Source organism: Scyliorhinus canicula, chromosome 14, assembly GCF_902713615.1.
Source record: "Scyliorhinus canicula chromosome 14, sScyCan1.1, whole genome shotgun sequence".
NCBI classification, from domain to species: domain Eukaryota; kingdom Metazoa; phylum Chordata; class Chondrichthyes; order Carcharhiniformes; family Scyliorhinidae; genus Scyliorhinus; species Scyliorhinus canicula.
The window spans coordinates 25,043,429-25,070,886 of NC_052159.1; the positions used below are offsets into that span (position 1 = coordinate 25,043,429).

The 27,458-nt window shown below is 49.5% G+C and overlaps 1 protein-coding gene across 1 annotated transcript in view; it reads left to right on the forward strand.

Annotated features, from left to right (window-relative positions):
* atp10a (ATPase phospholipid transporting 10A) overlaps positions 1-27,458 on the forward strand; it is a 308,521-nt gene that overhangs the window by 71,472 nt on the left and 209,591 nt on the right. The window contains exons 3-4 of the mRNA XM_038817916.1: positions 13,467-13,781; positions 21,980-22,174. Of these exons, the coding sequence (XP_038673844.1) occupies positions 13,522-13,781; positions 21,980-22,174 (455 nt within the window). The 5' untranslated portion in view covers positions 13,467-13,521. The remainder of the gene's footprint in view (positions 1-13,466; positions 13,782-21,979; positions 22,175-27,458) is intronic.

Consider the following 27,458-nt stretch of genomic DNA (forward strand, 5'->3'; position numbering starts at 1 on the left):
AGTGGGATTCTCTGTCCGTTCCTGGCAGCGGGATTCTCCGTCCATTCCCGGCAGTGGGATTCTCTGTCCGTTCCTGGCAGCAGGATTCTCCGTCCGTTCACGGCAGCGGGATTCTCTGTCTGCACACGGCAGCGGGATTCTCCGTCCATTCCCGGCAGCGGGATTCTCCATCCGTTCACGGCAGCGGGATTCTCCGTCCGTTCCCGGCAGCGGTATTCTCTGTTTGTTCAGGGCAGTGGGATTCTCCGTCCGTTCCCGGCAGCGGGATTCTCCGTCCATTCCCGGCAGCGGGATTCCCCGTCCGTTCTCGGCAGCGGGATTCTCCGTCCGTTCACGGCAGCGGGATTCTCCGTCCATTCACGGCAGCAGGATTCTCCGTCCGTTCACGGCAGCGGGATTCTCCGTCCGTTCCCGGCAGCGGGATTCTCCGTCCGTTCACGGCAGCGGGATTCTCCGTCCGTTCCCGGCAGCGGGATTCTCTGTTTGTTCAGGGCAGCGGGATTCTCTGTCCGTTCCCTGCAGCGGGATTCTCCGTCCGTTCCCGGAAGCGGTATTCTCTGTTTGTTCAGGGCAGCGGGATTCTCCGTCCGTTCACGGCAGCGAGATTCTCCGTCCGTTCCGGCAGCGAGATTTACTGTCCATTCACGGCAGCGGGATTCCCCGTCCGTTCAGGGCAGCGGGATTCACCGTCCGTTCCCGGCAGCGGGATTCTCCGTCCATTCCCGGCAGCGGGATTCTCCGTCCGTTCCCGGCAGCGGGATTCTCCGTCCGGTCACGGCAGCGGGATTCTCCGTCCGTTCACGGCAGCGGGATTCACCGTCCGTTCACGGCAGCGGGATTCTCCGTCCGTTCACGGCAGCGGGATTCACCGTCCGTTCAGGGCAGCGGGATTCACCGTCCGTTCACGGCAGCGGGATTCTCCGTCCGTTCACGGCAGCGGGATTCACCGTCCGTTCAGGGCAGCGGGATTCACCGTCCGTTCAGGGCAGCGGGATTCTCCGTCCGTTCAGGGCAGCGGGATTCCCCGTCCGTTCCTGGCAGCGGTATTCTCCGTGCATTCAGGGCAGCGAGATTCTCCGTCCGTTCCCGGCAGTGGGAGTCTCCGTCCGTTTCTGGCGGCGTCATTCTCTGTCTGCACACAGCAGCGGGATTTACTGTCCGTTCACGGCAGCAGGACTCCCCGTCCGTTCACGGCAGCGGGATTCACCGTCCGTTCAGGGCAGCGGGATTCACCGTCCGTTCAGGGCAGCGGGATTCACCGTCCGTTCACGGCAGCGGGATTCACCGTCCGTTCAGGGCAGCGGGATTCACCGTCCGTTCAGGGCAGCGGGATTCACCGTCCGTTCAGGGCAGCGGGATTCTCCGTCCGTTCCTGGCAGCGGTATTCTCCGTCCGTTCCTGGCAGCGGTATTCTCCGTCCGTTCCTGGCAGCGGTATTCTCCGTGCATTCAGGGCAGCGGGATTCTCCGTCCGTTCCCGGCAGCGGGATTCTCCGTCCGTTTCGGCAGCGAGATTCTCCGTCCGTTCCCGGCAGTGGGAGTCTCCGTCCGTTTCTGGCGGCGGCATTCTCTGTCTGCACACAGCAGCGGGATTTACTGTCCGTTCACGGCAGCGGGATTCCCCGTCCGTTCACGGCAGCGGGATTCACCGTCCGTTCAGGGCAGCGGGATTCACCGTCCGTTCAGGGCAGCGGGATTCACCGTCCGTTCACGGCAGCGGGATTCACCGTCCGTTCAGGGCAGCGGGATTCACCGTCCGTTCAGGGCAGCGGGATTCACCGTCCGTTCAGGGCAGCGGGATTCTCCGTCCATTCAGGGCAGCGGGATTCTCCGTCCATTCAGGGCAGCGGGATTCTCCGTCAGTTCACGGCAGCGGGATTCACCGTCCGTTCAGGGCAGCGGGATTCACCGTCAGTTCACGGCAGCGGGATTCTCCGTCCATTCAGGGCAGCAGGATTCTCCATCTGTACACGGCAGCGGTATTCTCCGTGCATTCAGGGAAGTGGGATTCTCCGTCCGTTCCCGGCAGCGGGATTCCCCGTCCGTTCATGGCAGCGGGATTCTCCGTCCATTCAGGGCAGCGGTATTCTCCGTGCATTCAGGGCAGTGGGATTCTCCATCCGTTCCCGGCAGCGGGATTCCCCGTCTGTTCCTGGCAGCGACATTCTCCGTCTGTACACGGCAGCGGGATTCTCCGTCCGTTCAGGGCAATGAGATTCTCCGTCCGTTCCGGGCAGCGGGATTCCCCGTCCGTTCATGGCAGCGGTATTCTCCGTACATTCAGGGCAGTGGGATTCTCTGGATTCCCCGTCCGTTCCCGGCAGCGGGATTCCCCGTCCGTTCAGGGCAGCGGGATTCCCCGTCCGTTCATGGCAGTGGCATTCTCCATCTGTACACGGCAGCGGGATTCTCCGCTCCTGCTGCAGTGAATGGGAGATTAGGCTGAGTGCCAAATTCTCCATCGGGTGGACCGGCGATGGACAATGCTGGCCAGAGTTACCGGGCGGGATTCTGTGGGAATCGGCGGTGCGGGCAACTCCGGTGCCGAGGGGTGGCGTGAACCACTCCAGCGTCGGGCTGCCCCAAAGGTTCAGGAGCTAGGCCGGCACCGGAGTGGTTTGCGCCGCGCCGGCCGGCGGGAAGGGGCTTGGCGCCACGCCAACCAGCGCCGAAGGGCCGCCGCCGGCCGTTGCAAGTTGGCGCATGCGCGGGAGTGCCAGCGTGTGCTGGCGTCATACCAGCGCATGCGCAGGGGGGTTCATCTCTGCATTGATCATGGCGGAGGACTACAGCGGCCGATGCGGAAGAATAGAGCGCCCCCACGGCACAGGCCCACCCGTGGATTGCTGGGCCCAGATCACGAGCCAGGCTACAGTGGGGGCACCTCCTGGGGCCAGAGCCCCCCAACCCCGCCCCGCCTTCCCTGAGGACACCGTAGGCCACCTGCACAGCCAGATCCCGCTGACCAATACCTGGTGTAACATACGCCGGCGGGACTGGCTGAAAACGGGCAGCCACTCGGCGCATCGCGGGCTGGAGAATCGCCGGGGGGGGCACTACTAGCGGCCGCCAACCAACGCGGCGTGATTCCCGCCCCCATCATTTCCCCGGCGCTGGGGACTTCGGCTGCCGGCAGGGGCAGGATTCACGCCGCCCCCCCCCCCCCCCCCCCCCCGCTGATTCTCCGACCCGACGGGGGGTCGGAGAATCCCGCCCATCATTTCGAGTCCAATATGACCCTGCTTTGGAACTCAAAGTTGGGTTCTGAAAAAGAGTCAGAATGGACCCGAAATGTTTCTCACGCCACAGATGCTGCCAGACATACTCGGCGGAATTCTCCATACCTGATACTGAGGGCAGGTTTCTCCGTCCCGTCGTTCTGGTGCACCGGCTGGTCAATGGGGATTCTCATTTTGGGGCGTCGAGAAACCCCCGGGCTGCCGGCAAAATGGAGAATCCTGACGGCGGAGAATTCAACCCTAAGTGTTGACGTGGGGGCAGGACTCGTGGACGTCTACAACAGCAAAGCTGGCGTCGCACCTGGACCAATTCAGCGACTGTTAAGGGACTAGTACTGGCGCCACGTGGAACACCATCGATTCCAACGAGAACCAGTGCGGGATTCACCGGATTCGCAATTGACACTCCGGGGGGGCCAACAAGCTGCAGCCGCAGATACACACTTCACTCCCCACACTCACACACCATCCCAGCCAACGTGATGGCAGCGAGGCCGCCGTGCTTGAGACCCTGAGAGACGCCTGGAGGAGAAGCTGGCGACCCTGTAGCCCAGCCCGGGAAGGGGACTGCCAACCGCTGCCATTTGTTGTGCCTGGGCGCAGGCTGTGTGTGCCAGCTGTACCATAAGAAACTGCACCACCTCCTCAACGTGCCCAGGGTGAGTAGGCAGCACTGTGTCACTGGCACCTTTTTACCTTTATATTAGTGTGGGATATGGGAACAGGCGGATACTGTTTCACATGGAGGGACCAATGCAAACGACTGGTCGTGCCAATTGGTTGGTTTTGATGTCGTGATTTGTTTGTGGGTGCTGCCAATTAATTTTAGAACATTGGCCTGTTGCTCTGAGAGTAATTAATTCATTCATGTTGATGTATCGTCACTGCGACAATACAATCAAATGAAACCTTAGTGTTTTCCAAAAGCAAAATGTCTTATTTCAAAACTTAATACAGCTCCAAAGTAGGTTGTGTTCTTTAATTTGCAATTGGCAGTGAAATTAATAGATGGCCATTGTGGCACTTTGAATGGGCACGGCTTTTATATTGGGAAATTATCCATTGTTAATGTGTCAATTCTACTGCCAACGATCAGTCAAGCATAGTATGTAAGAAATAGCTACTTTTGAACGTGGGGGAACTATTCTATCTCGGGACATGTCCTTTAGAGATACCTCTTTGCCAACATTCTAGGTGTGGTATCATAATAGACACAGTAAGATGATCATTACTCCTGTCACTGTCCTTCAAAACAGCTTTTCACATCTCCACCACCAAGTCCATCACCCAGTGCAATTTCACATCTCAAACCAAGATGCCAGATGATGCAGCCTGTTAGACTGCTGGTGCATCACACCGCAGACTGACAGTATGTAGGATAGTACCTCACCGTTACAGTGCACTGTGCAGAACAAGGGGTTCCTTCAAGAAACATACATTGAAAAGCGAAGCAGGAGGAGGCCATTCGACACCTCGAGCCTGCTCCACCAATCATTATGATCAAAGCTGATCATCAAGTTCAAATCCTAATCCCGTTTTCCGCCCCATATCCCTTGACCCCTGTAGCCCCAAGAGCTGTATGTAATTCCTTCTTGAAATTACACAATGTTTTCACCTCAACTACTTTCTGTGGTACACAGAGGGTAGTGGGTGCCTGGAACTCGCTGCCGGAGGAGGTGGTGGAAGCAGGGATGATAGTGACGTTTAAGGGGCGTCTTGACAAATACATGAATAGGATGGGAATAGAGGGATACGGACCCCAGAAGTGTAGAAGATGTTAGTTTCGTCGGGCAGCATGGTCGGCGCAGGCTTGGAGGGTCGAAGGGCCTGTTCCTATGCTGTACTTTTCTTTGTTCTTTGGGAGCAAATTCCACAGATTCACCACTCTCTTGTTGAAGAAATTTCTTCTCACCTCAGTCCTAAAAGGTTTACCCTTTATCCTCAAACTACGATCCCTAATTCTGGACTCCCCCCATCATTGGGAATGTTCTTTCTGAATTTACCCTATTTAGTCCTGTTAGTATTTTATAAGTTTTATAGCGAGGAGGCTCAGCACAGACTGCATCTCTGAATTACACAGCTGCCTCTTCCAGGTGACATAGAAGTTTAAAATGCCAAAGATTGATGAGAAAATGTTTGCAAAAATATTATGAGGCACCTGTAAAGGAACTGGAAAATTATCTTAGAGGTAGTATCGCATACATAATGCATGGTAAATGAGTTTCTTAAAGTGTGCAAATCATTTTTGATTTTACAGAAAATACCAGGTAAACTCCTCTTGTGGGAGAGTCTAGGACCAGAGGGCAGAATCTCAGAGTAAGGTGTCACCCATTTAAGACCGAGATGAGGAAGAATTTCTTCTCTCAGTAGGTCGTAAATGTGGTGGAATTCTTTATCACAGAGGGCTGTACAGGTTGGGTCGTTAAGTATTTTCGAGGCTGAGAGAGACAAGTTTTTAATCAGTAAGGGAACCAAGGGTTACAGGGATAAGGGGGACAAATGGAGTTGAGGATTATATTAGATCAGCCTTGATCTCATTGAATGGCGGAGCAGACACGATGGGCCAAATGGCCTACTTCTGCTCCTATGTCTTGTAGTCTTAAGGGCTTAAACTCAGCAGGTCTGGTAGCATCTGTGGAGAAAAATTGAAACCGTGATCTACCGGCCTCGTCACGCCTACATCGATCGCGAAGAGGCTGTTAAGTCTCCCGAGAGGTCGCTTGCGAGATTTAAAGGCCTCATTACACCTCACGAGATCTCACGAGATGTCGCGAAGCGTCGCAGTGGATCCAAATTTGCATGTTCAAGTGTGCAGTCAGGCTCCCTTGAATATATTCATCCCGGAGTTACCCCAGTCACGGGATCTAATGGGTACCACCTTGCCCAGATCCAGATCGTGACGCCTCACGCGATCTCGTTCGATCTCACGAGGAGTGATGAGGCCGTTAAATCTCACGAGAGTCGGGCGCACAAGGCCAGTAGATTGCGGCCAACAGAAAAAAGCCAGTCCTCCAAATAATTGGGTGGGAATTTCTCACTCTAAAGGAATGTCTTCTCTCCGGATTTTCCAGTTGCATCTGAGCCGATTTGTACCACAGGCAGGAGTGGAAAATCCCAACCATTGTCTTAAAAAAAATTAACAGGTTGTAAAAATATATAGCCCACTTATCACAGTCGATTTATTGACAGACTGTCAAGAACTTTTTCAAAATTATTTCATGCGATGTTGTCATCACTGGCTCGGCCAGCATTTATTGGCTACCACTATTGTCTCTTGAGAAGGTGGCGGGGAACTGTATCCTTGAACCGCTGCAGTCCAAATGGTGTAGGTACACCCACAGTGCTGTTAGGGTGGGAATTCCAGGGTTTTTGACAGTGAAGGAATGGGGATATATTTCCAAGTCAGCAAGTAGGGAGGGGATAAATGGGCAAGTGTTATACTTCCTGCGATTTGATTTTTTTTCTAACTTTAGAGTCCCCAATTAATTTTTCCAATTAAGAGACCAATCCACCTACCCTGCACATCTTTGGGTTGTGGGGGCGAAACCCACGTAAACATGGGGAAAATGTGCAAACTCCACATGGACAGTGACCCAGAGCCGGGATCGAACCTGGGACCTCGGCGCCCTGAGACAGCAGGGCACCTCCTGCGATTTAAAAAAATAATAATTTACGGGATGCGAGTGTTGCTGATTGGGCCAGCTTGCCCATCCCCAATTGCCCTTGAACATGCTGGTGAGCTGCCTTCTTGAATCACCGCAGTCCATGGACTCCTTGGTGCCTCATCCAGTCAACTGCTGCCTTGACGTCAAGGGCAGTCACACTCACCTCACCTCTTGAGTTCAGCTCTTTTGTTTGGACCAAGGTCAGGATCAGACCTGGAGCTGAGTGACCCTGGTGCATAACCAACTGAGCGTCAGTGAGCAGGTTATTGTTGAGTAAGCGCCACTTGATAGCACTGTCGATGATTCCTTCCATCACTTTGCTGATGTTCGAGAGGAGGAGTAGTGATTGTCCTGCGTTTTGCAGGATAGGACATACCTGGGGAATTTTCCACATTGCAGGGTAAATGCCAGTGTTGCAGCTGTTTGGAACAGCCTGACTAGACCGTGGCTAGTTCTGAAGCACAAATCTTCAGTACTGTTGCCGGAATATTGTCAGGGCCCTGTGGCTTTTGCAGTATCCAGTGCGTTCAGCTCTTTCTTAATATCAGCTGGAGTGAATCAAAATGGCTGAAGACTGGCATCTGTGATGTTGAGGAACTGCGAAAAGTAGTATTACGCTCCGTATGCTCACCCGATGCCTGCGCCTATGTATTTACATTGTGTATTTATGCATGTCCTATGTTTTTTCATGTATGGAATGGAATGATTAGGGACTGGTTTACCACAGAGCTAAATCGCTCGCTTTTAAAGCAGACCAAGGCAGGCCAGCAGCACAGTTCAATTCCCATACCAGCCTCCCCGAACAGGCGCCGGAATGTGGCGACTAGGGGCTTTTCACAGTAACTTCATTGAAGCCTACTTGTGACAATAAGCGATTTTCATTTCATTTCATTTTACATCTGTCTGGACTGTCCGCAAAACAATGGGCGCGATTCTCCGCCCCCCACGACAGGTCGGAGAATAGCGGGAGGGCCTTCCCGACATTTTTCCTGACCTCCCGCTATTCTCCCCCCCCCCCCCCCCCCCCCCCACCCACAGCCGCCCCACGACACGAATCGCTGCTCGCTGTTTTTTTACAGCGAACAGCGATTCTCCTCTGGCCGATGGGCCGAGTTCCCAGGCCTTTACGGCCGTTTTCACGAACGCAAACACACCTGCTCTCACTGTTCGTGAAAACGGCCGCAAAGTACCGTTCTGGAGAACCATGGCACCGATTGGTACAGCCGACCAGCGGGTCCGAACCACGCGCACTCTTTGTTCCTCCGCCGCCCCGCTGGATCAGTCCGCAGGGCGGCTGAGGGGCATGACGGCCCGCGCATGCGCGGGTTTCACGCATATGCATGATGACGTCATCCGCGCATGCGTGGGTTGGAGCCGTCCAATCCGAGCATGCGCGGCTGACGTCATCGTGCGCATCAGCCGCCGTTACCCTTGGCGCGCGTGCTTAGCGAAGTTCGCTAAGCCTGCGATGCCGTGGTTCACGGGGCCCCGCTGCTAGCCCCGACCGGGGAGCAGAATCAGGTCCCGGGAGGGGGCGCGGAGGCTGCCGTGAAACACGGCCGGTTTCACGACAGCCTTCACGAATCTCCGCATTTGCGGAGAATCGCGCCCAAGACCTTTCACGTGACGATAAATCAAATTCAAATTCAGGAGGCTGACATGGATCACGCACTCGACACTCTGGCGACGGTGGTTGCAAATGCTTCAGGCTTCTCCTCTGATGTGCTGGGCTCCCTCACCATTGAGGATGGGCAGGGCAGCACGGTGGCCTAGTGGCTAGCACAGCTGCCTCACGGCGCTGAGGTCCCAGGTTCGATCCCGGCTCTGGGTCACTGTCCGTGTGGAGTTTGCACATTCTCCCCGTGTCTGCGTGGGTTTCGCCCCCACAACCCAAAAATGTGCAGAGTAGGTGGATTGGCCACGCTAAATTGCCCCTTAATTGGAAAAAATAATTGGTTAATCTAAAAGATTTTAAAAAAATCATTGAGGATGGGAACATTAGTGAAGCTGCTTCCTCCTGTTGGTTTTTTAATTGCCCACCGAATCTACGACGGGATTCGGCAGGGTCGCAGAGCTTCATTTCATTTGTTATCTCGCTGTTTCATTTGTGTAAGTATTCTAGTGGCGGGTACCGGCATTATTACCTGATTGTGTATATTCTAAATTCTTTGCAATTACCACAGACCTACAGCTCATAAAACATCCCATTTTAGTACGTCTTGAGGCTGGTTTACACTTCCAGTACTGTGAGCCACTGGGAGTGTATAAGTGTAACAGCGTAATTACATTTTAACATGGTGGCTACACCAGAATGTGCTTTCTTTTCAATTCTGCATTCCGTGGTGGTCTCTATCCAAACCCCTCCGGAAATCATGGGACCACAGATGAGCAGCAGCGGAAAAGAGGATTGAGGCATGATGGCAAAATAAATCAAAATAAATTAAATTTAGTGAAAAACAAAGGAGTGTTGCGTAAGGGAATGCAGTTAAGAGAAAGCAGGTGGAAAATTCCGACAGGATGGATTGTTAAATCCTATAGCCCAGTGACAGGGAACCAGATTGCCAAATAAAAGAGGGATTGTTTTGGTAATATAGGGTGATTTTTTTTGTTTAAAAACATAACTCTCAGCAAGAAATGTTCATGCACTGGGGAGGAAAATGACTAAAGAATAAAGGATGCATAAACTGGTTGGAAAGAAACCTTTGTGCAGGTGGGCGGATTGTAATCCAGTGGAGGCTGTCTAGTTTAATTTGTTTAATAGATTGTTCAGTGCGCATGGAGCTATTTTGAGCACTGCTTTGGGAATATAAACTCGAGCGCATCTTCAAACTCTGCTACCTGTATCCTAGCTCACACCAAATGTCATTCATCCATCACCCTTGTGCTCACTGACCTATAGTTAAGCGACGCCTTTGATTTTAAAACCTCATCCTTGTTTCCGAATCCTTCCAGGACCTTGACTCTTCCCGCTCTGCCTAATCTCCTCCAGTCCATCCGCCCAATGGCGCTCCACCAATTCAGGCCCTCTTACGCAGACCATGTATGAATTGCCGCGTCATTGCGGGCCCCGCCTCTGATCTCTGAAATTCCCTCTGGAAATCCTCTTCACCTGCCTACCCCTCTTCACTCCACGTGTTCTTTGGAATTCATGTCTGCAATTTTTTTTATCCCCCCTGCGGTGGAGGTGACGAGCTATTGGCTGGGTCTTCCAGTCCTGCAGAGGTCGCCGGCCTGGCCACTGCAGGACACCCGCCATGGGAGGGTTAGCCTTCGGTGGGATCGGTAAACCCCGACGGCAGGAAGGGCTGGAAAGCCCCGCCCAACGTCTTTGAGCAAGCTTTTTGACATCTGTCCAAATACCTCTTTGCGTGATTTACTTTCAAATGTTGTCCGATAATGCTCCTACGTACGTGCCTCGGGGCATTTATCACGTTAGCCGTGCTTACGGAAATGCAAGTTTGTCTTGTTGTTGAATAACCATTGGAGTTCACAGCACTTTTATGTCGAGCGTCTCTGAAAAGATAATTGCGTGGCTGAGTTAAGTTTATCCTGTCAGCTTCGGGGCCTATACTCAAAACCACCCCAGACGAATGGAATGGACGTTGAATTCCCCTGCCAGCCTCCCCGGACAGGTGCCGGAATGTGGCGACTAGGGGCTTTTCACAGTAACTTCATTGAAGCCTACTCGTGACAATAAGCGATTTTCATTTAATTCATGTAAAGACCACTTCAAAGGGTGGTGAACAATCAACCACATTGAAGTGGAGTCACACAAAGGTCAGCCGGTGTGATTCTTCTTGGGAGAACCAGATGGGAGTTTTGTGACAATCCCACAGCTTTATGGTCACTTGCTTTACGGTCTCTTTTACTGAGGCCAAATTTTAATCTCCAGGCTTTTGCAAATGACTGAATTCTGCTGCAGCGCGGTCTGAATTTACCTCGTCCAAAAAGCAACCTGGATCAGGGCGGTGTCTAATTTGTTGCCTTTTTTTTCCTGTGATTTCGGGACAGAAATCTTTTCAGGGCCATTGAGTCAGTGATTGGGTAGAATATATGTTCAGTATATTAATGAGAGGGATTTTGCAGTGGAAAGTCTGCCACCTGCTGGAAACAAACCAACTGACAGTCTGATGCACAACAGAAAATAAGGCATTCGAGCTGAAGGAATTATATATTTTTTCTAACCTAATTTATTCCCAGCCAACATTTTGGGGCGCTTAATGGGGCCTGTATTTTATAATATCTATTTCTGGTTTTTCTTTAACCCCCCCCCCCCCCGCAGGGATCTAATCCGTCGCTATAATAATGTAGTTTGAGTCTAGTTCTACATTGAAGAGAACATGAGGTTACATTGCATTGCTATGGAATTCAGATTTATGCTGTTACAACAGCAGAACTGTATCTGTTGCAAATCCGAGAAGATCTGATTGGAATGCTAACTGGTGAATATCTCTAACTTTCAACAACAGCACATCGCCCAAGGGCCTGGCTGGGGAAATGAAAGCAGGCTGGCACTGAGAGATCCTCTCGCAAATCTTTAGCTTCAGTCGCTTCAAACCCGTCCCTCGGAGCAGAATGACCCCTTGCACCAATTTTTAATCTGATTTTATTTTGAAAGACCTTTATCATGGCATCAGCCAACCGCTTTGAAATGAAGGCGAGGAGGTGGGCCGCGTTACGCTCCGTGTTTGTTAACAGATAAGTCAAGCGATTTGATCCCTTTTTATTGCTCACAACCTGATTGATATTGACTGCTGCGCATTTGCCTTTGGCCATGTGGTTAAGCGCAGAAACCAGGCGGCCTTGCAAGATGGCTCCGATCAGGCAATGGATCAGGCCTCACGCAGTATGTGTGGAAAATTGGGTGACTTATTGCGTGAGGTGCTGCACCGAAATGATTCGCCCTCGTGAAAGATTGCAACCTTTGTTTTCTCCCTTCATTCACCTCTGGGTGAATGTCTCTGATGTCCACGCTTTCTATTCATCTCAAATATGTGCAGTAGAATGAGTGTCTCATGGCACAAGGATTTGAGAATCGCCACAGTTAAAAGAACAGCGGGGCAAGGACAAGATTCAAATTTAAGGGGAGGGTGAAGGTCAGCAGCTGGACTGCTCAGCAGTACAAATGGTCCAGTGATACCAACAACAACTTGTATTTATATAGCACCTTCAGTATAGTGAAAACGTTGTAAGGTTCTTCCCAGATACAGGAGACTAATCCATAGAACCCTTAGTGTGCAGAAGGAGAGCGATCGGCCTATCACGTCTACACCGTCCCTCCAAAAGTGCACCCTACCTAAGCTCATTCCCCCGCCCTATCCCCCTAACAACACCTAACCTGCACATCTTTGGACACTAAGGGGCAATTTATTTATTTTAAATTCATTCACGGGGTGTGGGCACCGTGGTTAGGCCAGCACTTATTGCCCATCCCAATTGCCCTTCAGAAGGTGGTGGGGAGTTGACTTCTTGAAGTGCTGTGATCCCTGAGGTGTAGGTACACCCACAGTGCTGTTAGGGGGGGGGGAGTTCCAGGATGTTGCCCCAGCTACAGAGAAGGAATGGTGATATATTTCCAAGTCAGGGTGTTGAGTGACTTGGAAGGGAACCTCCAATAATTGAGGTTTCCAGGAATCTGCTGCTCTTGTCCTTCTAGATGGTAGTGGTCGTGGGTTTGGAATGTGCTGTCTAAGGGACCTTGGTGAGTTACTGCCGTGCAACTTGTAGATGGTACACACGGCTGCCACTGATCATCGGTGGTGGAGGGTTTGAATGTTTGTGGAAAGGAGCAATCAAGCGGGCTGCTTTGTCCTGGATGGTGTTGAGCTTCTTGAGTGTTGTTGGAGCTGCACTCATCCAGGCAAGTGGTTGGCATTCCATCACACTCCTGACTTGTGCCTTGTAGATAGTGGACAGGCTTTGGGTGGGGTCAGGATGTAAGTTACTTGCCGGAGGATTCCTAGCCTTTGACCTGCCCTGGTAGCCACAGTATTAATATGGCTAGTCCAGTTCAGTTTCTGATCAATGGTAACCCCTAGGATGCTCTCTGTGGAGGATTCAACGATGGTAATGCCATTGAATGTCAAGGGGCAATGGTTAGATCCCCTCTTGAAGGAGATGCTCATTGCCTGGCACTTGTGTGACGAGAATGTAACTTAGCATGGCAATCCACCAAAACCTGCACATCTTGGACATCTTGGAGTGTGGGAGGAAACCGGAGCATCCGGAGGAAACCCAGGCAGACACGGGGAGAATGTGCAAACAGTCACCCACGGCTGGTATCGAACCCAGGTCCCTGGCACTGTGATGTAGCAGTGCTAACCACTGTGCCACCGTGCCTGGGATCATTTTGTTGGATATAATTAGAATAGGTGAGGGAGAAATTGAATGGTCTTACTGCATGGAAGAGTTAAAATGGGATCAATTGGATTAACTCATCCATACTTCTCTTGTGAAAAGATTTTTTTTTAAATACGCTGTGGCATTGGAAGCTATTTTTAGATGAGAAAATTAAATGTCATCTTTATTATTCCATTTTTTTCTCTCTTTTGTTTTTCCTCCAGAACTGCTTTCGCCGGCGCTGAGAGCATATGATTATTGCTTCTTGAAACCATCACCATGGCAACCAGACATGAAAGGTCCAATTACACCAGAATTTCTGCTGTGAGAAATATCTGTTACAGAGCCTGGAGAAACCCCTTCAACGCACGAGGCTATACGGTGCTTGAGAATGAAGAGCATGAACACAGGATTGTGATCCCAAATAACAAAGGCAGCCATTTTGGGTCCCCAGGACATTACCCTAGAAATCAAATCTGCACCACAAAGTACACCCTGCTGAACTTTATTCCCAAGAATCTGTACGAGCAGTTTCACAGGTGTGTACTCATTTTCGACGGTTTTTAATCGATGGTCCCCTCTCTTCCTTCTGCATTTCACTTCCTTTTGCAAAGTATACGACCAACAGCAGTTGGAAATACCAAACTGTAATTGTTGATTAGCCCAAATTACACAGTGGTCATTTTCACATTCTTCACTAAGTTGAACATTTCTTTGTACCGATTTATGGCAAAAAAAAATTTTTTTAAATTCATTCATGGAATGTGGGCATTGCTGGCAAGACCGGCATTTGTTGCCTGCCCAATCCTCATCGCCCTTGAACTGAATGGATTCCAAGGCCCAGTCAGGAATCAACCACTATAGATTTGGAGTCACATGTAGGCCAGACCAGGTAAGGACGGCAGATTTCCTTCCCTAGCTAGATAGGCTTTTACGATGATCACCAGTGGTTTCATGGTCATCTTTAAACCTTTAATTCATGATTGGTATTGAATTCAAATTAATCTGCCATGGTGGGATTCAAATCCAGGTCCCCCCTAACACTACCCTGCGGTATCTGGATAACTAGCCCACCAACAATATCCACTGTGCCACCATATCCTTTCACAACCCATTGTGTGAATTCTCATGCTCATCTTGTTTCAATTGAAATCCTCTTAAATTTTGATTCTTTACAGTAGTACAGTGGTTAGCACTATTGCTTCACAGCGCCCGGGTTTGTTTCCCAGCTTGGGTCACTGTCTGTGCGGAATCCGCACGTTCTCCTGTTCCAGTTATTGTGAAAATCCCCTAGTCGCCACACTCCGGCTCCTGTTCGGGTACACTGAGGGAAAATTCAGAATGTCCAATTCACCTAACAGCACGTCTTTCGGGAATTGTGGGAGGAAACTGGAGCACCCGGAGGAAACCCACGCAGACACGGGGAGAACCTTCAGACTCCGCACAGACAGTGACCCAAGCCGGGAATCGAACTCAGGTTCCTGGTGCTGTGAAGCAACAGTGCTAACGGCAGTACTACCCTGCCGCCCGTACTCACTCACATATTTCCGAATCTCTGGTCTTTTCTATCCTAGAGGATTGTAGAAGTTCCGTTGTTGAATACATTTTTAAAAAAAATCAATTTAGTGTGCCCAATTCATTTTTTCCAATTAAGGGGCAATTTAGCATGGCCAATCCACCTACTCTGCACATTTTTGAGTTGTGGGGGCGAACCCCATGCAGACACGGGGAGAATGTGCAAACTCCACATGGACAGTGACCCAGAGCCGGGATCGAACCAGCTTCATTCGCGGCTGGGGGCACTGTGAGCGTCCACTCCAGGGCACGCGAGCAGCTGAAGGGGGGGCACTACTTTTGCGGTCCAGGTCTGCAGGCTGAGTCCGCCATGGAGCACGGCGCAGCCACTGCAGACCACCGCCGTGCGCATGCCCCACTATCAACATCCTGGAAGTTACAAAAGAGAAAATGCTGGAAAATCTCAGCAACAGCATCCGTAGGGAGAGAAAAGAGCTAACGTTTCGAGTCCGATGACTCTTTGTCAAAGCTAACAGACAGAGAAAGTGGGAAATATTTATACTGTGGAGTGAGAACGAAAGATGAGTCATAGCCACAGAAACCCAGGGAAACCCGATGCTAATGGCCACAGATACCAAGGGGAAAGAGTGTTAATGGCAGTCCCCAGAGAGGACAAAAGATGTGAAAGGTCAAACAGCAGGGAAACTAACATCAGAGGATGAACCGTCCGTAGGGGAAGGGGGAAGCAAAGAGGAGAAAGGTGCAGGAAAGGTGGATAAGATTGTGGGGGGGGGGGGGGGGGGGGGGAATTAAAAGTATATTAAGAAAGAAATGGTAAAAGACAGTTAAAATGAAATGGAAACAAATGGGTCGAGGTGGGGCTGATCATCTGAAGTTGTTGAATTCGATGTTCAGGCCGGAAGGCTGTAGCGTGCCTAACCGGAAGATGAGATGTTGTTCCTCCAGTTGCATTGCGCTTCACTGGAACATTGCAGCAGGCCAAGAACAGACATGTGGGCATGGGAGCAGGGTCTTTTGTTAAAATGGCAAGCAACAGGAAGGTCAGAGTCCTGAACCCCACGGGGATTTCAACTTAAATTCCACCCTGCATGTAACCTCCAGGATTACAGGTACCTCCAGGATATACAACATTCTTCCAACTGCTGCTCTCACTGCATCCTGAAAGATACACTCAGTGCCATGCACCACATGAAGACAATCGACATCTCTCTCCAGCAGCACCATCTTACTCTCTCTCAAAGCTGTCCCTGTCCCCAGTTTCATTTCAGCCTTCGCATCATTTGACGTCTTAACAAGAATCTTTTCCTGTTTCTTAAAGATGGTAAGGAATGCAAGCTTCAACAACTCATCAACACCACAGCCCATCCCAGACCTTCCACCAGTCCCAATCCCTCGTACTCCATTTCTCCCAGTATCAACACTGCTGTCTATCCCAGGCCCTCCACCAGTCCCAAGCCCTCGTACCCCATTTCTCCCAACTCCAGCCCTTGCCGCGTGTTCACCGTATCCTCTGACCTTCCCCTCTCTGAGGCTGAGTGTGCTGTTCTCAGCAAAGGACTCAGCTTTGTACCCTTATGTCCCCACCTCAATGAATTCCAGGCTCAACATGATGTTGAGCTCTTCTTTCGCCGTCTTCATCTCCGTGCCCACTTCTTTGGGCAAGAACCCTCCCCCCGTTCCACTGATCCTTTCATGTGCCTCCAACATTCTGCCTCCAAGTGGAACCCCCCCCCCCCAGCCGGGACAATTACCTGCCCTTGATCTTTTCATTGAGAACTGTCGACGGGACATTGGCCGTTTTAATTTTTTGCTGCCCCCCTCACCCATTCCAACCTCTCTCCTTCCGAACTTTCTGCCCTTCACTCCGTCAGGTCTAACCCTGACTTGGTCATCAAACCTGCCAACAAAGGGTGTGCTGTTGTCGTCTGGCGCACTGACCTCTACCTCACAGAGGCTGAGCGCCAACTCTCAGATACTTCCTCTTACCTCCCCTGGACCATGACTTGACCACTGAACATCAAGCCATTATCTCCAACACCGTTAGTGACCTCATTTCCTCCGGATGCCTTCACCCTACGGCTTCCAACCTCACTGTCTCCCAACCCCGGACAGCCCGCTTTAACCTACTTCCCAAAATCCACAGAAAGGACTGTCCCAGCAGGCCCATTGTGTCAGCATGCTCTTGCCCCACCGAACATATTTCCTCTTATCTTGACTCCATCATCACCCCTCTGGTCCATTCCCTCCCCACCTACATCCAGGATTCCTCCGATGCACTGCGTCATATTGACAGCTTCCAGTTCGCGGGCCCTAACCGCATTCTATTCACCATGGATGTGCAATCTTTTTACACCTCCATCCCACACCAGGATGGCCTGAGAGCTCTTCGCTTCTTTCTCGAAAAGAGGCCCGGACAATTCCCATCCACCACCACTCTCCTCCGCCTGGCTGAACTCGTTCTATCTCTCAATAACGTCTCCTTTAACTCATCTCACATTCTCCAAATCAAAGGTGTAGCAATAGTACCCGCATGGGTCCTAGCTACGCTTGCCTTTTTATGGGGTATGTGGAACAGACATACCACCACCTGGATGTTCGCCTTCAAGTCACTCACCGTCCTGACTTGGAAATATATCGCAGTTTCTTCACTGTCAATAGGTCAAAATCCTGGAACTCCCTCCCTAACAGCACAATGGGTGTACCTGCACCACATGCAATGGTACACTGCAGTGGTTGAAGAAGGCAGCTCATCACCACAAGGGCAACTAGGGGTGGACAATATATGCTGGGCCTAGCCAGCAATGCCTCATCCTGTAAATTAATTTTTAAAAGATAGAAGATTAGTCAGGCTCAAGCTAAATGGCAGAGGAAGCCTCAGGGGGCACATGGCTTAATTCTGCTCCTATGTTCCTTACATGGTTGGGGTGGAGCAATATGTCCGATTCTGGGTACCGCACCTTCAGGAAGAATATGAAGGTTTTAGAGAGGATGCAGACAAGATTTCCAAGGATGTTTCAGAGATTGGGACTGCAGTTGTGAAGAAAGATTGGGGAACCCGGGGCTGTGCTCCAGAGAGTAGTAAAGGCTAAGGGGAAATTTAATAGAGGTGTTCAAAATCATGAATGATTTGGACAGAGTTGATGAGGTGAAAGTTTGGCAGGAGCATTGAGCATCAGAGGGCAGAGATTTCAGGCATTAATCAAAAAAGCCAATGGTGACCTGAGGAAAGAGTTCTTCACGGCGTGCGTGGTTGGGAGCTGGAAAGCACAGCTTGAGAGGGCGGCAAAGACAGATAAAATTGTGCTTTTCAAAAGAAAATAGGTTAAACATCTTTTTTTTAATTGTAGGGTTACGAGGATAAGGCAAGAAAGTGAGACTAGCTCTTTATAATGGGCAGCACGGTAGCATTGTGGATAGCACAATTGCTTCACAGCTCCAGGGTCACAGGTTTGATTCCGACTTGCGTCACTGTCTGTGTGGAATCTGCACATCCTCCCCGTGTGTGCATGGGTTTCCTCCGGGTGCTCCGGTTTCCTCCCACAGTCCAAAGATGTGCAGGTTAGGTGGATTGGCCATGATAAATTGCCCTTAGTGTCCAAAATTGCCCTTAGTGTTGGCTGGGGTTACTGGGTTATGGGGACAGGGTGGAGGTGTTGACCTTGCTCTTTCCAGGAGCCGGTGCAGACTCGATGGGCTGAATGGCCTCCTTCTACACTGTAAATTCTATGATAAAGTGGAACGATACCTTTTTTTTTACAGCAAAAGCATTGTAACATCAGAGGTATTAGAAACTATCTATTATTGGTGGTAAAAAGCATCCAGCCCTGCAGAATTTCCTTTTATCATTAGTCTAACATTGCAGACATATTTGTTCTGACATTTTCAATGCATAACACTTTGGAGAAACTGACATACTCGTGTATATCTTCCATCTGCGAATATTAGTGAAAAGGTCAGCTTGAGTATAAAGTAGAAGAGTCTATCCTGTACTCATCCCATCCAACAGCTGAAAACACGCCACATTATATTTTATCGACACCCGCAATGTGGGTGGGTTGCTGAGACTGTAAGCTTGCCACCAAATCCACTGGAGGTCTCTAAAATGTAGCTCCTGACGCATGGCTCATGCTCCGCACCAATAGGCTGTGTAAATCCTGTTTTGTCACACCAACCACATTGTCCTTTCAGTGAGATTCTGAGGCTAGTTGAGTGTCAATAAGCATTTTGAATCCAATACCTTATGATCAATAAACCAGGGGATGACCAACTCTACCTGCCACCAGATATCAACTAAAACATCTGAAGCTTAAAATTGTACAGTGAGATGATGGCATGCAAATGCTTTGTGCTCTTTCTCCTATTTCAGCAGAACCATTAGCCTATTTGAAATAAGTGAGTTAATAGGCTTCAGTGAATTACAGGCAAGAGGAATTTCAGAAGGATATGTTCGGGTCCACTTTGCTGCATTTGAGCCACCAGCAAGCCGTCGCATGTAGCCATCCTTAGAATCATGGTTTGTAGGTTGATAGAGCACAGAAGGAAGCCGTTCAGCCCACTGTGCCTAATCTGTTTATAGAGTTATCCAACTAATCCCACTCCTCTACTTTTTGTTTCTGTAGCCCTGCATTCTGTCCCCTGTCAAGTAATTATCCAGTGCTCTTTTGAATGTTGCAGTTGTGGTTGACTCCTAACTGCCCTCTGAAATGGCCGAGCAAGCCATTCAGTTCTGAGGCAATTAGGGATCAGCAGCAAATGCTGGCTGTGGGACCCTTTCAGGGCAACGCAGCAGAGTAAGGGTCACATGGTCTGGGTGACCAATCGGGCCCCAGAGAGGAGAAGAATCACCTGCGGGGGGCGGCGGGGGGGGGGGGGGGGGGGGGGGGGGGGGGGGGGGGGGTAGTTCTCCTTGAGCAGAGGTATTTGCCTGGTGTCTCCTCCGGATTTTTTGCCTTTCCTCATACTTGGTAAAGAATAAATTTGCATTTATAAAGTGGACCATACTCTGCTGGAGTGGGCATGTTACACTGTGCCCTACCTTAAAGTTGCATGTTTAGGTTTATAAAATAATTTTGATCACAAAGTTTCTGGAAATATGGGCTGATAGTGACACGGTGAGGACGACAGGTTTATCTGTTACCCTGGTAAACTGGATAAATAACTGCTCATCCTCTTAACCAATGAGATTAAAAGAATGAGAAATTAGACTGTAAAGAAAGGCAAGTTTGAATTTTTATACATTGGAGGTGGCTGTCACTGGCTGGGCCAGCATTTATTGGCCAACCCTAATTAGCGGTAGGTAAAGTCACCATAGTGCCAGTAAAACACAAGCTGCTTTCCCCTTTGAGGGGGAGAACTGACTATTGGTGATTTAACCTGAGGATCACCACACCTCAGGCGAGAGTTAAGGTTGAGAAGGTGCATGAATAACCTCAGGCGCATGGCAATTGAAGCCACGCTGCTGGCCTTGCTCTGCATCACGAAGCAGCTGCCTAGCCAAGTCAGCCAAACTGGCCCAACCCTAATTGCCCTTCCAGTGAGTGCCCATTTCAGAGTCTGGGTCTGGAGAGTCATATGTCGGCCAGGCCACTCAGGGCCACTCAGTGAGCCCGATGAGTTTTTATAATTCAACATTTTTATTGGATTTAAATTTCACTATTTGCACAGTGGGATTTGAACCAGAGACTCAGGGCCTCTGGATTCCCAGGCCAGTGGCACTACCACTACACTATCGCCTTCCCCAAGGAATGGGTGAATTAAATGTAAACGGAAGATGTATAAAGCAAGAAGAAAAGAAGATTGGATTAAGAGTGAGAGAAAAAGTGACTACAAGGAAAATGACTGAGTAACATACAAAATTTATAATCTGGAATATTCTAAATGCCTCAAAACAATTTGCAACTTGGAGGAAGACTTCATACTTCATTGTTTACTTTCTGGGAACAAAAAACATTTAGTCATGAACAAATACCATATTCTAAAAGGTACAGGCGCTGGTAGTAACTAGCTTGACCATCTGCAGTGAGTTTAGGGGCATTTACTTCACAAATGTCCCTGAAACTCACACCAAGTTAAGTGGGAGATGCTGTTCACACAAAGCTAATTCTTCCTCGTTACAAGTTGCGGCCTGATTTGCACATTAATAATGACGTGCTTTCTTCCTTCTCAATAAAATCTGGCCCATGGTGTCCTTTGTGTCCATCAAAGAGTCCGAAACATTTCACAGCCAAATTAATTATTTTGATGGGTGGTCACTGTAATTGTGTAGGCAAACTTAGCAATAAATCTGTGCGCAACAAGGTTCCCTGAACAGTACGTAGGATATGTTCATCTACTTTGATGCTGCAATTTTAGGTAAAATATTGATCAGGTCACCAAGAAATCTTCCTGTTCTTCTCCAAGTAGCATCGTGGGAGCCACCTGACTAGGGAGGGTGGCTGTTAGTTCAATGGCTTATCCAAAATCGGCACTGCTGATAATGCAGTGTTCCCTCAGCACTACCCTGAGGTCAAACTCGTTATGGACTTTGTGATCACCCACTCACGTTTACACAAAAGAACAAGACCATGCTATGAATATGTAACTAACTGCCAGACACAGGTGATCAACTTTGCAGCAGGGCGAAGGACAGACAAAAGAAGCCATCAAGCTCCATAATGGGCTAATAGCTGGTCAGACAGGAGCGTTTCAGAGGACAATGGATCTTGATTGAATCACCCTGACTGAACAGGACTATCCTGTTTATTCCCATTAACAAGTTTAAATCTGGATGGGACCATAGAACTCAGGCCAGGTATACCTCTGACTCAGTGCTAACAGAACTGGTATGAAAAAAGGAACATCTGAACAGATCTTCGGCAATAATCTGGGTGTCCCCCAAGAACAACCATCACAAGAAGAAGGACCTCTGGGTTCCCAGCCCAGAGAAGATATCCACATCAAATGACCGTAGCCTGGCCAGCTTCCTTCACTAAGTGCGGGTGATACCTAGACTCCAGCTGTGAGACTGAGTCATATTTTGTGTGAATGAGAGAATTGTGAATAAAATTGGGTGAAACCGTGAAAGAGAAAGCACTATGCTGAGGTGTGAGCCTAGATTATGCATTCAAGTCTTGGAGTAAAAATACTCTGTTTTTACACCAGACATTTTACTGAAGCATTCCAAACATTTGGCTTATGTCTTCCTTTATTCCTATGTTTACAGGCTCGCCAATGTCTACTTTTTGTTTTTGGCTGTTTTGAATTGGATCCCTGTTGTCGAAGCATTCAGAAAGAATCTCACGATGATCCCTTTAGTTATAGTTCTGGCTTTGGTCGCAATTAAAGATGCAATTGAAGACTATCGGCGATACAGATTTGACAGAGTACTCAACCATCGACCAACAGATGTATTGGCCAGGTATTTTGCTACAATTATGGATATTGTAATGCTATTAAAACACAGGAAGCACTTCTAGGAATTTATCAATGATTAAATAACAAATCCAGTATTTTAATGCAACCGTATTTCATCAGAAAACATATACCGTACTTTCCGGACTATAAAGCGCACCTGACTATAAGCCGCACCCACTGATTTTGAAATTTTTTTTTATTTTGAACATAAATAAGCCGCACACGTATATAAGCCGCAGGTGCTTACCGGTACATTGAAACAAATGAGCTTTACACAGGCTTTAACGAAATACGGCTTGTAACAAAAATAAAAAATTAGCGGTAAAGAATAGCCTACCAAGAAAGTCATTGGTCACTGTGGAGCGAAATCAATCCGATTAAGCTCTTAAGATTAACATAGAATCATCAGTTTGAAACATTAAAAATAAATAAATCATGTGTAAAAAGAAGTATTTTATTACTGATCGTAATCAAGATATCACCAACCCAGGTGATCAGAGTCACTATCCTCCTCTTGTGCACTGAAACCACTGAAGTCATCTCCTTCAGTGTCAGAGTTGAATAGCCTCAGAATTGCTTCATCCGATGTTGGATTGTTTTCATTGTCGCTCTCATCACTTTCATCCGGAGGCAAATTTCCCGCTGAGCTCATGCTGCCCTCTTCAACACGCAGCAATCCAGCTTTTCGAAACCCGTTGATGATAGTGGATTTTTTAACAATGCTCCACGCTGTCAGGACCCACTGGCAGACTTGACCATAAGTTGCTCTTCGCATGCGGCCCGTTTTAGTGAAGGATTTCTCCCCACTTGTCATCCAAGCCTCCCACTGAACACGAAGCGCCACCTTAAATGCACGATTTAAACTGATGTCGAGTGGCTGTAAATACTTTGTTGTGCCCCCAGGAATCACAGCTGGAATTGAGTTTGTCCTCTTGATGGCTTCTTTCACAGAATCTGTTATGTGGGCCCTCATGCTGTCCAAAACGAGCAATGCCTTGTTCCTGTGAAAGAATCCTCCCGGTCGCTTGCCGTAGCACTCCGTATGCCATTCATGCATTAGGCTTTCCGTCATCCATCCTTTCTTGTTGACTTTCACAACAATTCCTGTAGGGAATTTTTCTTTTGGTATCGTCGTGCGTTTAAAAATCACCATCGGTGGAAGCTTTTCTCCCGATGCCGTGCAACTCAGAACACAGGTGAAGTGCGTTTTTTCATGCCCAGTTGTTTTCAGCATGACGGATGATTCACCTTTCCTGTTGACAGTCCGAGTGAGAGGCAGGTCAAATGTCAGAGGAACCTCATCCATATTTATGATATTGTGTAGGCCAATGGAATGCTCTGCTATCATTGCATCAGTGAATTTGCGGAAGTTTGAAATTTTTTCCTCGTAGTCGGGAGGGAGCTGCTGACACAAACTCGTCCGTACCCTGATGGACAGGCCTTTACGTCTCATAAATCTGAGACACCACGATGGTCCACCTCTAAAATTCTCAAACTTCATTGCGGTGGCGATTGTTTTGGCTTTCAGTCGGATCTGTACAGTTGAAACACCGCGGCCGTCTGCTCTCTGCATGTTGACCCAGTCTTCGAGCTCATTTTCTAGTTCGGGCCATCTGCTTTTCTTCCCTCTGAAAGCTTTAGTTGTCTTTTTGCACTGAGTCAATTCCTCACGCTGCTGTTTCCAACGTCTTATCATCGACTCATTAAGACCAAGCTCTAGTGCAGCAGCTCTATTTCCTTTCCCAACAGCCAGATCGATCGCCCTCAACTTGAAAGCTGCATCATATGCATTTCTCCGTGTCTTTGCCATGATGAGGGTGACAAAATGACTACCGTAATCAGAATGATGGGATGTTTGAGCGCGCTCGATTTAATCTAAACAGTAAACTAAAAAGTTACATTGTTTTACCTTGACCCGTTACGCAATTTCATTGGTTTAGTGAAAAGAAAGCGGGAAAAATCCATAAATAAGCCGCGTCGTTGTATAAGCCGCGAGGTTCGAAACGTGTGAAATAAGTCGCGGCTTATAGTCCGGAAAGTACGGTAATTGTTTATCTGGCAGTTTAACAGCTAAAACGTCTACATGTACCATGCCTTTAAGACAGTAAAACATCCCAGTGAGCTTTACAGGAGTGTTAAGGTTTGCCACCGCACCACACTAGGCGACATTAGAGCAGAGAGGCATAAGCGTGGCCAAAAGACAGGTTTGAAGGAGCAAATCAAATGAGGGACAAGAGAGTTGGAGAGGAGGAGAGATTTAGGGAGGGAATTCCGGAGCTAAGGACTGAGGTAGATGAAGGCACGTGCATCCATCGATGGAGGCACAAGGGACCTGAATTAGAGGAGGGCAGGTATCTCAGAAGGTCTTGAGGCTGAAAGAGATTACAGAGACGGGGGGGGGGGGGGGGGAGGGAGTGGTGAGGCTATTGAGGGATTTGAAACAAGGATGAGAATATTTAAAGTTATGGGGTGGGATTCTCCGACCCCCTGCCAGGTCGGAGAATCCCCGGGAAGCGGCACGAATCCTGCCCCACCGCGCCGATGCCAGCTGCCGTATTTTCCGGCACCAGTTTTCGGGCGGCCCACGTAAATCCCGCCCCCGCCCGAAAACTGCCGCCGGAAAATACGTCGACCAGCGTCGGAGCAGTGGGGCGGGATCCGCGCCACCTCCCGGGCATTCCCGGGGTTGGCAGCCCCCCTCCCCGCGGTAATTCTCCAGGCCCCGATGGGTGAGTCCCACCGGCATGAAATTGACATAGTCCATCACAGCGGGACCTGGCTCATAGGCCGGCTAGGTGAGTTCTCGGGGGGGGCGCGGGGGGATCCGGCCCCAAGGGGGGGGAGTTCCCCCACGGTGGCCTGGCCCGCGATTGGGGCCCACCGATCTGTGCCACGGGGCCACTCTTTCCTTCCGCACCGGCCTCTGTCGGGCTCCGCCATGGCCAACGCAGGAACCACGCCGGCAGTCCTGCACATGCGCCAACTCGCGCCACCCCTTCGCTGCTGGTTGGCACGGCGCCAACCCCTCTGGCGCTGGCCTAGCCCCCGGAAGTGCAGAGGATTCCGCACCTTCCGGTCGGCCCGACGCCGGAGTGGTTCGCGCCGCTTTTGGCACCGGCGTCGGGCCATCCGGCCAGTTCCGGGAGAATCACGCCCGAGGTGTTGCTTGATCGAAAGCCAGTGTAAGTCAGCAAGCGAATGGGAGCTGGGTGAACAGGACGTGGTGCAAGTAAGGACACAGACGGCAGAGTTCTGGGTGATCTCAGGTTTTCAGATGATAGAATGTGGGAGGCCATTCAAGAGTGCCCTGGGATAGTCAGGTCAAGCGGTAACAAAGGCACAATTGAAGGTTTCAGCAGGAGATGGGCTATGGCAAGAGCAGAGTTGGGCAATGTAACAGCGGTGGAAATATGCAGTCTTAGTGATAGCAGGGATATGTGAATGGAAGCTCACCCTGGGTCAATGGTACAAAGTTACAAATAGTCTGGCTCAGCATCAGACAGTTGCCACTGAGAAGGATGGAGAAGCTAGGGAATGGAGTTCATGGTAGGGACCAAAGACAATGATTTCAGTCTTCCAGACATTTAAGTGGGTGGGGGGGGGGGGGGGGGGGGAAGCAGATTATTGCAGATGCTGGAATCTGAAACCAAAGAGAAAATGCTGAAAAATCTCAGCAGGTTTGGCAGCATCTGTAGGGAGAGAAAAGAGCTAACGTTTCGAGTCCAGATGACCCTTTGTCAGCTTGACAAAGGTGATGTTGATGTTGATGAAGCAAGCTGCTTTGTCCTGGATGGTGTCGAGCTGCTTGAGTGATGTTGGAGCTGCACACATCCAGGGAAGTGGAGAGTATTCCATTACACTCCTGACTTGTGCCTTGTAGATGGTGAATAGGCTTTGGGGAATCAGGAGGTGAATTACTCGCCACAATTCCCAGCTTCTTACCTGCTCTTGTAGCCACAGATATTTATATGGCTAGTCCAGTGCAGCTTCTGGTCATTGATAACCCCAGGATGTTGATAGTGGGGGATTCAGTATTGCTAATGCCATTGAATGTCATGGGCCGATGGTTAGATTCTCTCTTGTTGGAGATGGTCATTGCCTGGCACTTGTGTGGTACAAATGATAGGCGTGCAGTTGGGGGGCAATGGCATTTTCAAGAACTTTGGAGAGAAAAGGGAGGTTGGAAATGGGACAATAGTTCCCAAGGGCAGTAGATTTGGGGATTGGCCTTCTTATCACAGTTAGGCTTGAATAAGTGGCCGTTAAAAGAAAACAAGGTGACTTTTTCTAATTCAGAAAAAGTTTCTAAATTAGTTATGTTTTTTTTGATGGACATCCGGAGAACATGGCTGCTGAGATTATTTCTGGCCTTTTGTGCGGAGGTATGCTCTTGCACATGTGCAGCTCTTTGGAAATATTCTTTGCCCATCCTCAGCCAGGGGAGACGGTGGGCTGAATAAAACGGGATTGCTTTGTGCCCATGGCGACGTCATATCCAGAGTGTTGACATTGGATCCCGTTCCCGACGTCATCACGCCAGAAAGCACAGGATTCCTGGGGAGTTGCTGAAGTACATCATGTAGATGGTACACACTGCTGCCACTGGGCCGGTGACCCTCGGAATCGGGAACCAGCCCACCATGTTCAAATTGTCAATTAATCGGCACTTGAGAGTATTAGCAGTCCAATTCACAGCAGTATTACGTTCTGAGTGTGGGAAACCCATTTCTTTCCATGGTCCAGGTCAGGGTGGGTTTAAAATCCTGCAAGCTGGGCTCAGCTTTTGACTGCAGCAGTTGTGAACTTTGTGTAACTTTATATTTGGAGGGTGTGCATTCAATCACATCTATGGTGTTTCAATCCTGGAAACTGAGTACAGACATGTGCTCTTCGTTCCTTATCTGCACTGCTTTGTTCTGTGATCGATATGGGGCTAGTGGTCTCCGTGGGAGACACATCCTCCAGTGAGGAGGAGGAAAAGGAGGAGATTGGGAAGGAGAGGGAAAAGGCCAGACAGCCAGGGGGAAGGAGGCACTGCAGGTGCATGAGTATATTGGCACGGATAGAAAATTGGCTAATGGGCAGGAACAGCGAGTGGGGATAAGGGATTATTTTTCATGTTGGTGACCTGTAACCAGGGGAGTTCCACAGGAATCAGTGCTGGAACCGCAACTGTTTACAATATATATGTGGTGGTATGATTTGCATAGCTGTCTGCCATTGGTGAAGAACACCGGCTTACCATTGGCCCTGGTCGGTCATGTGCCTTTCGACCGATTGGTTGAGAC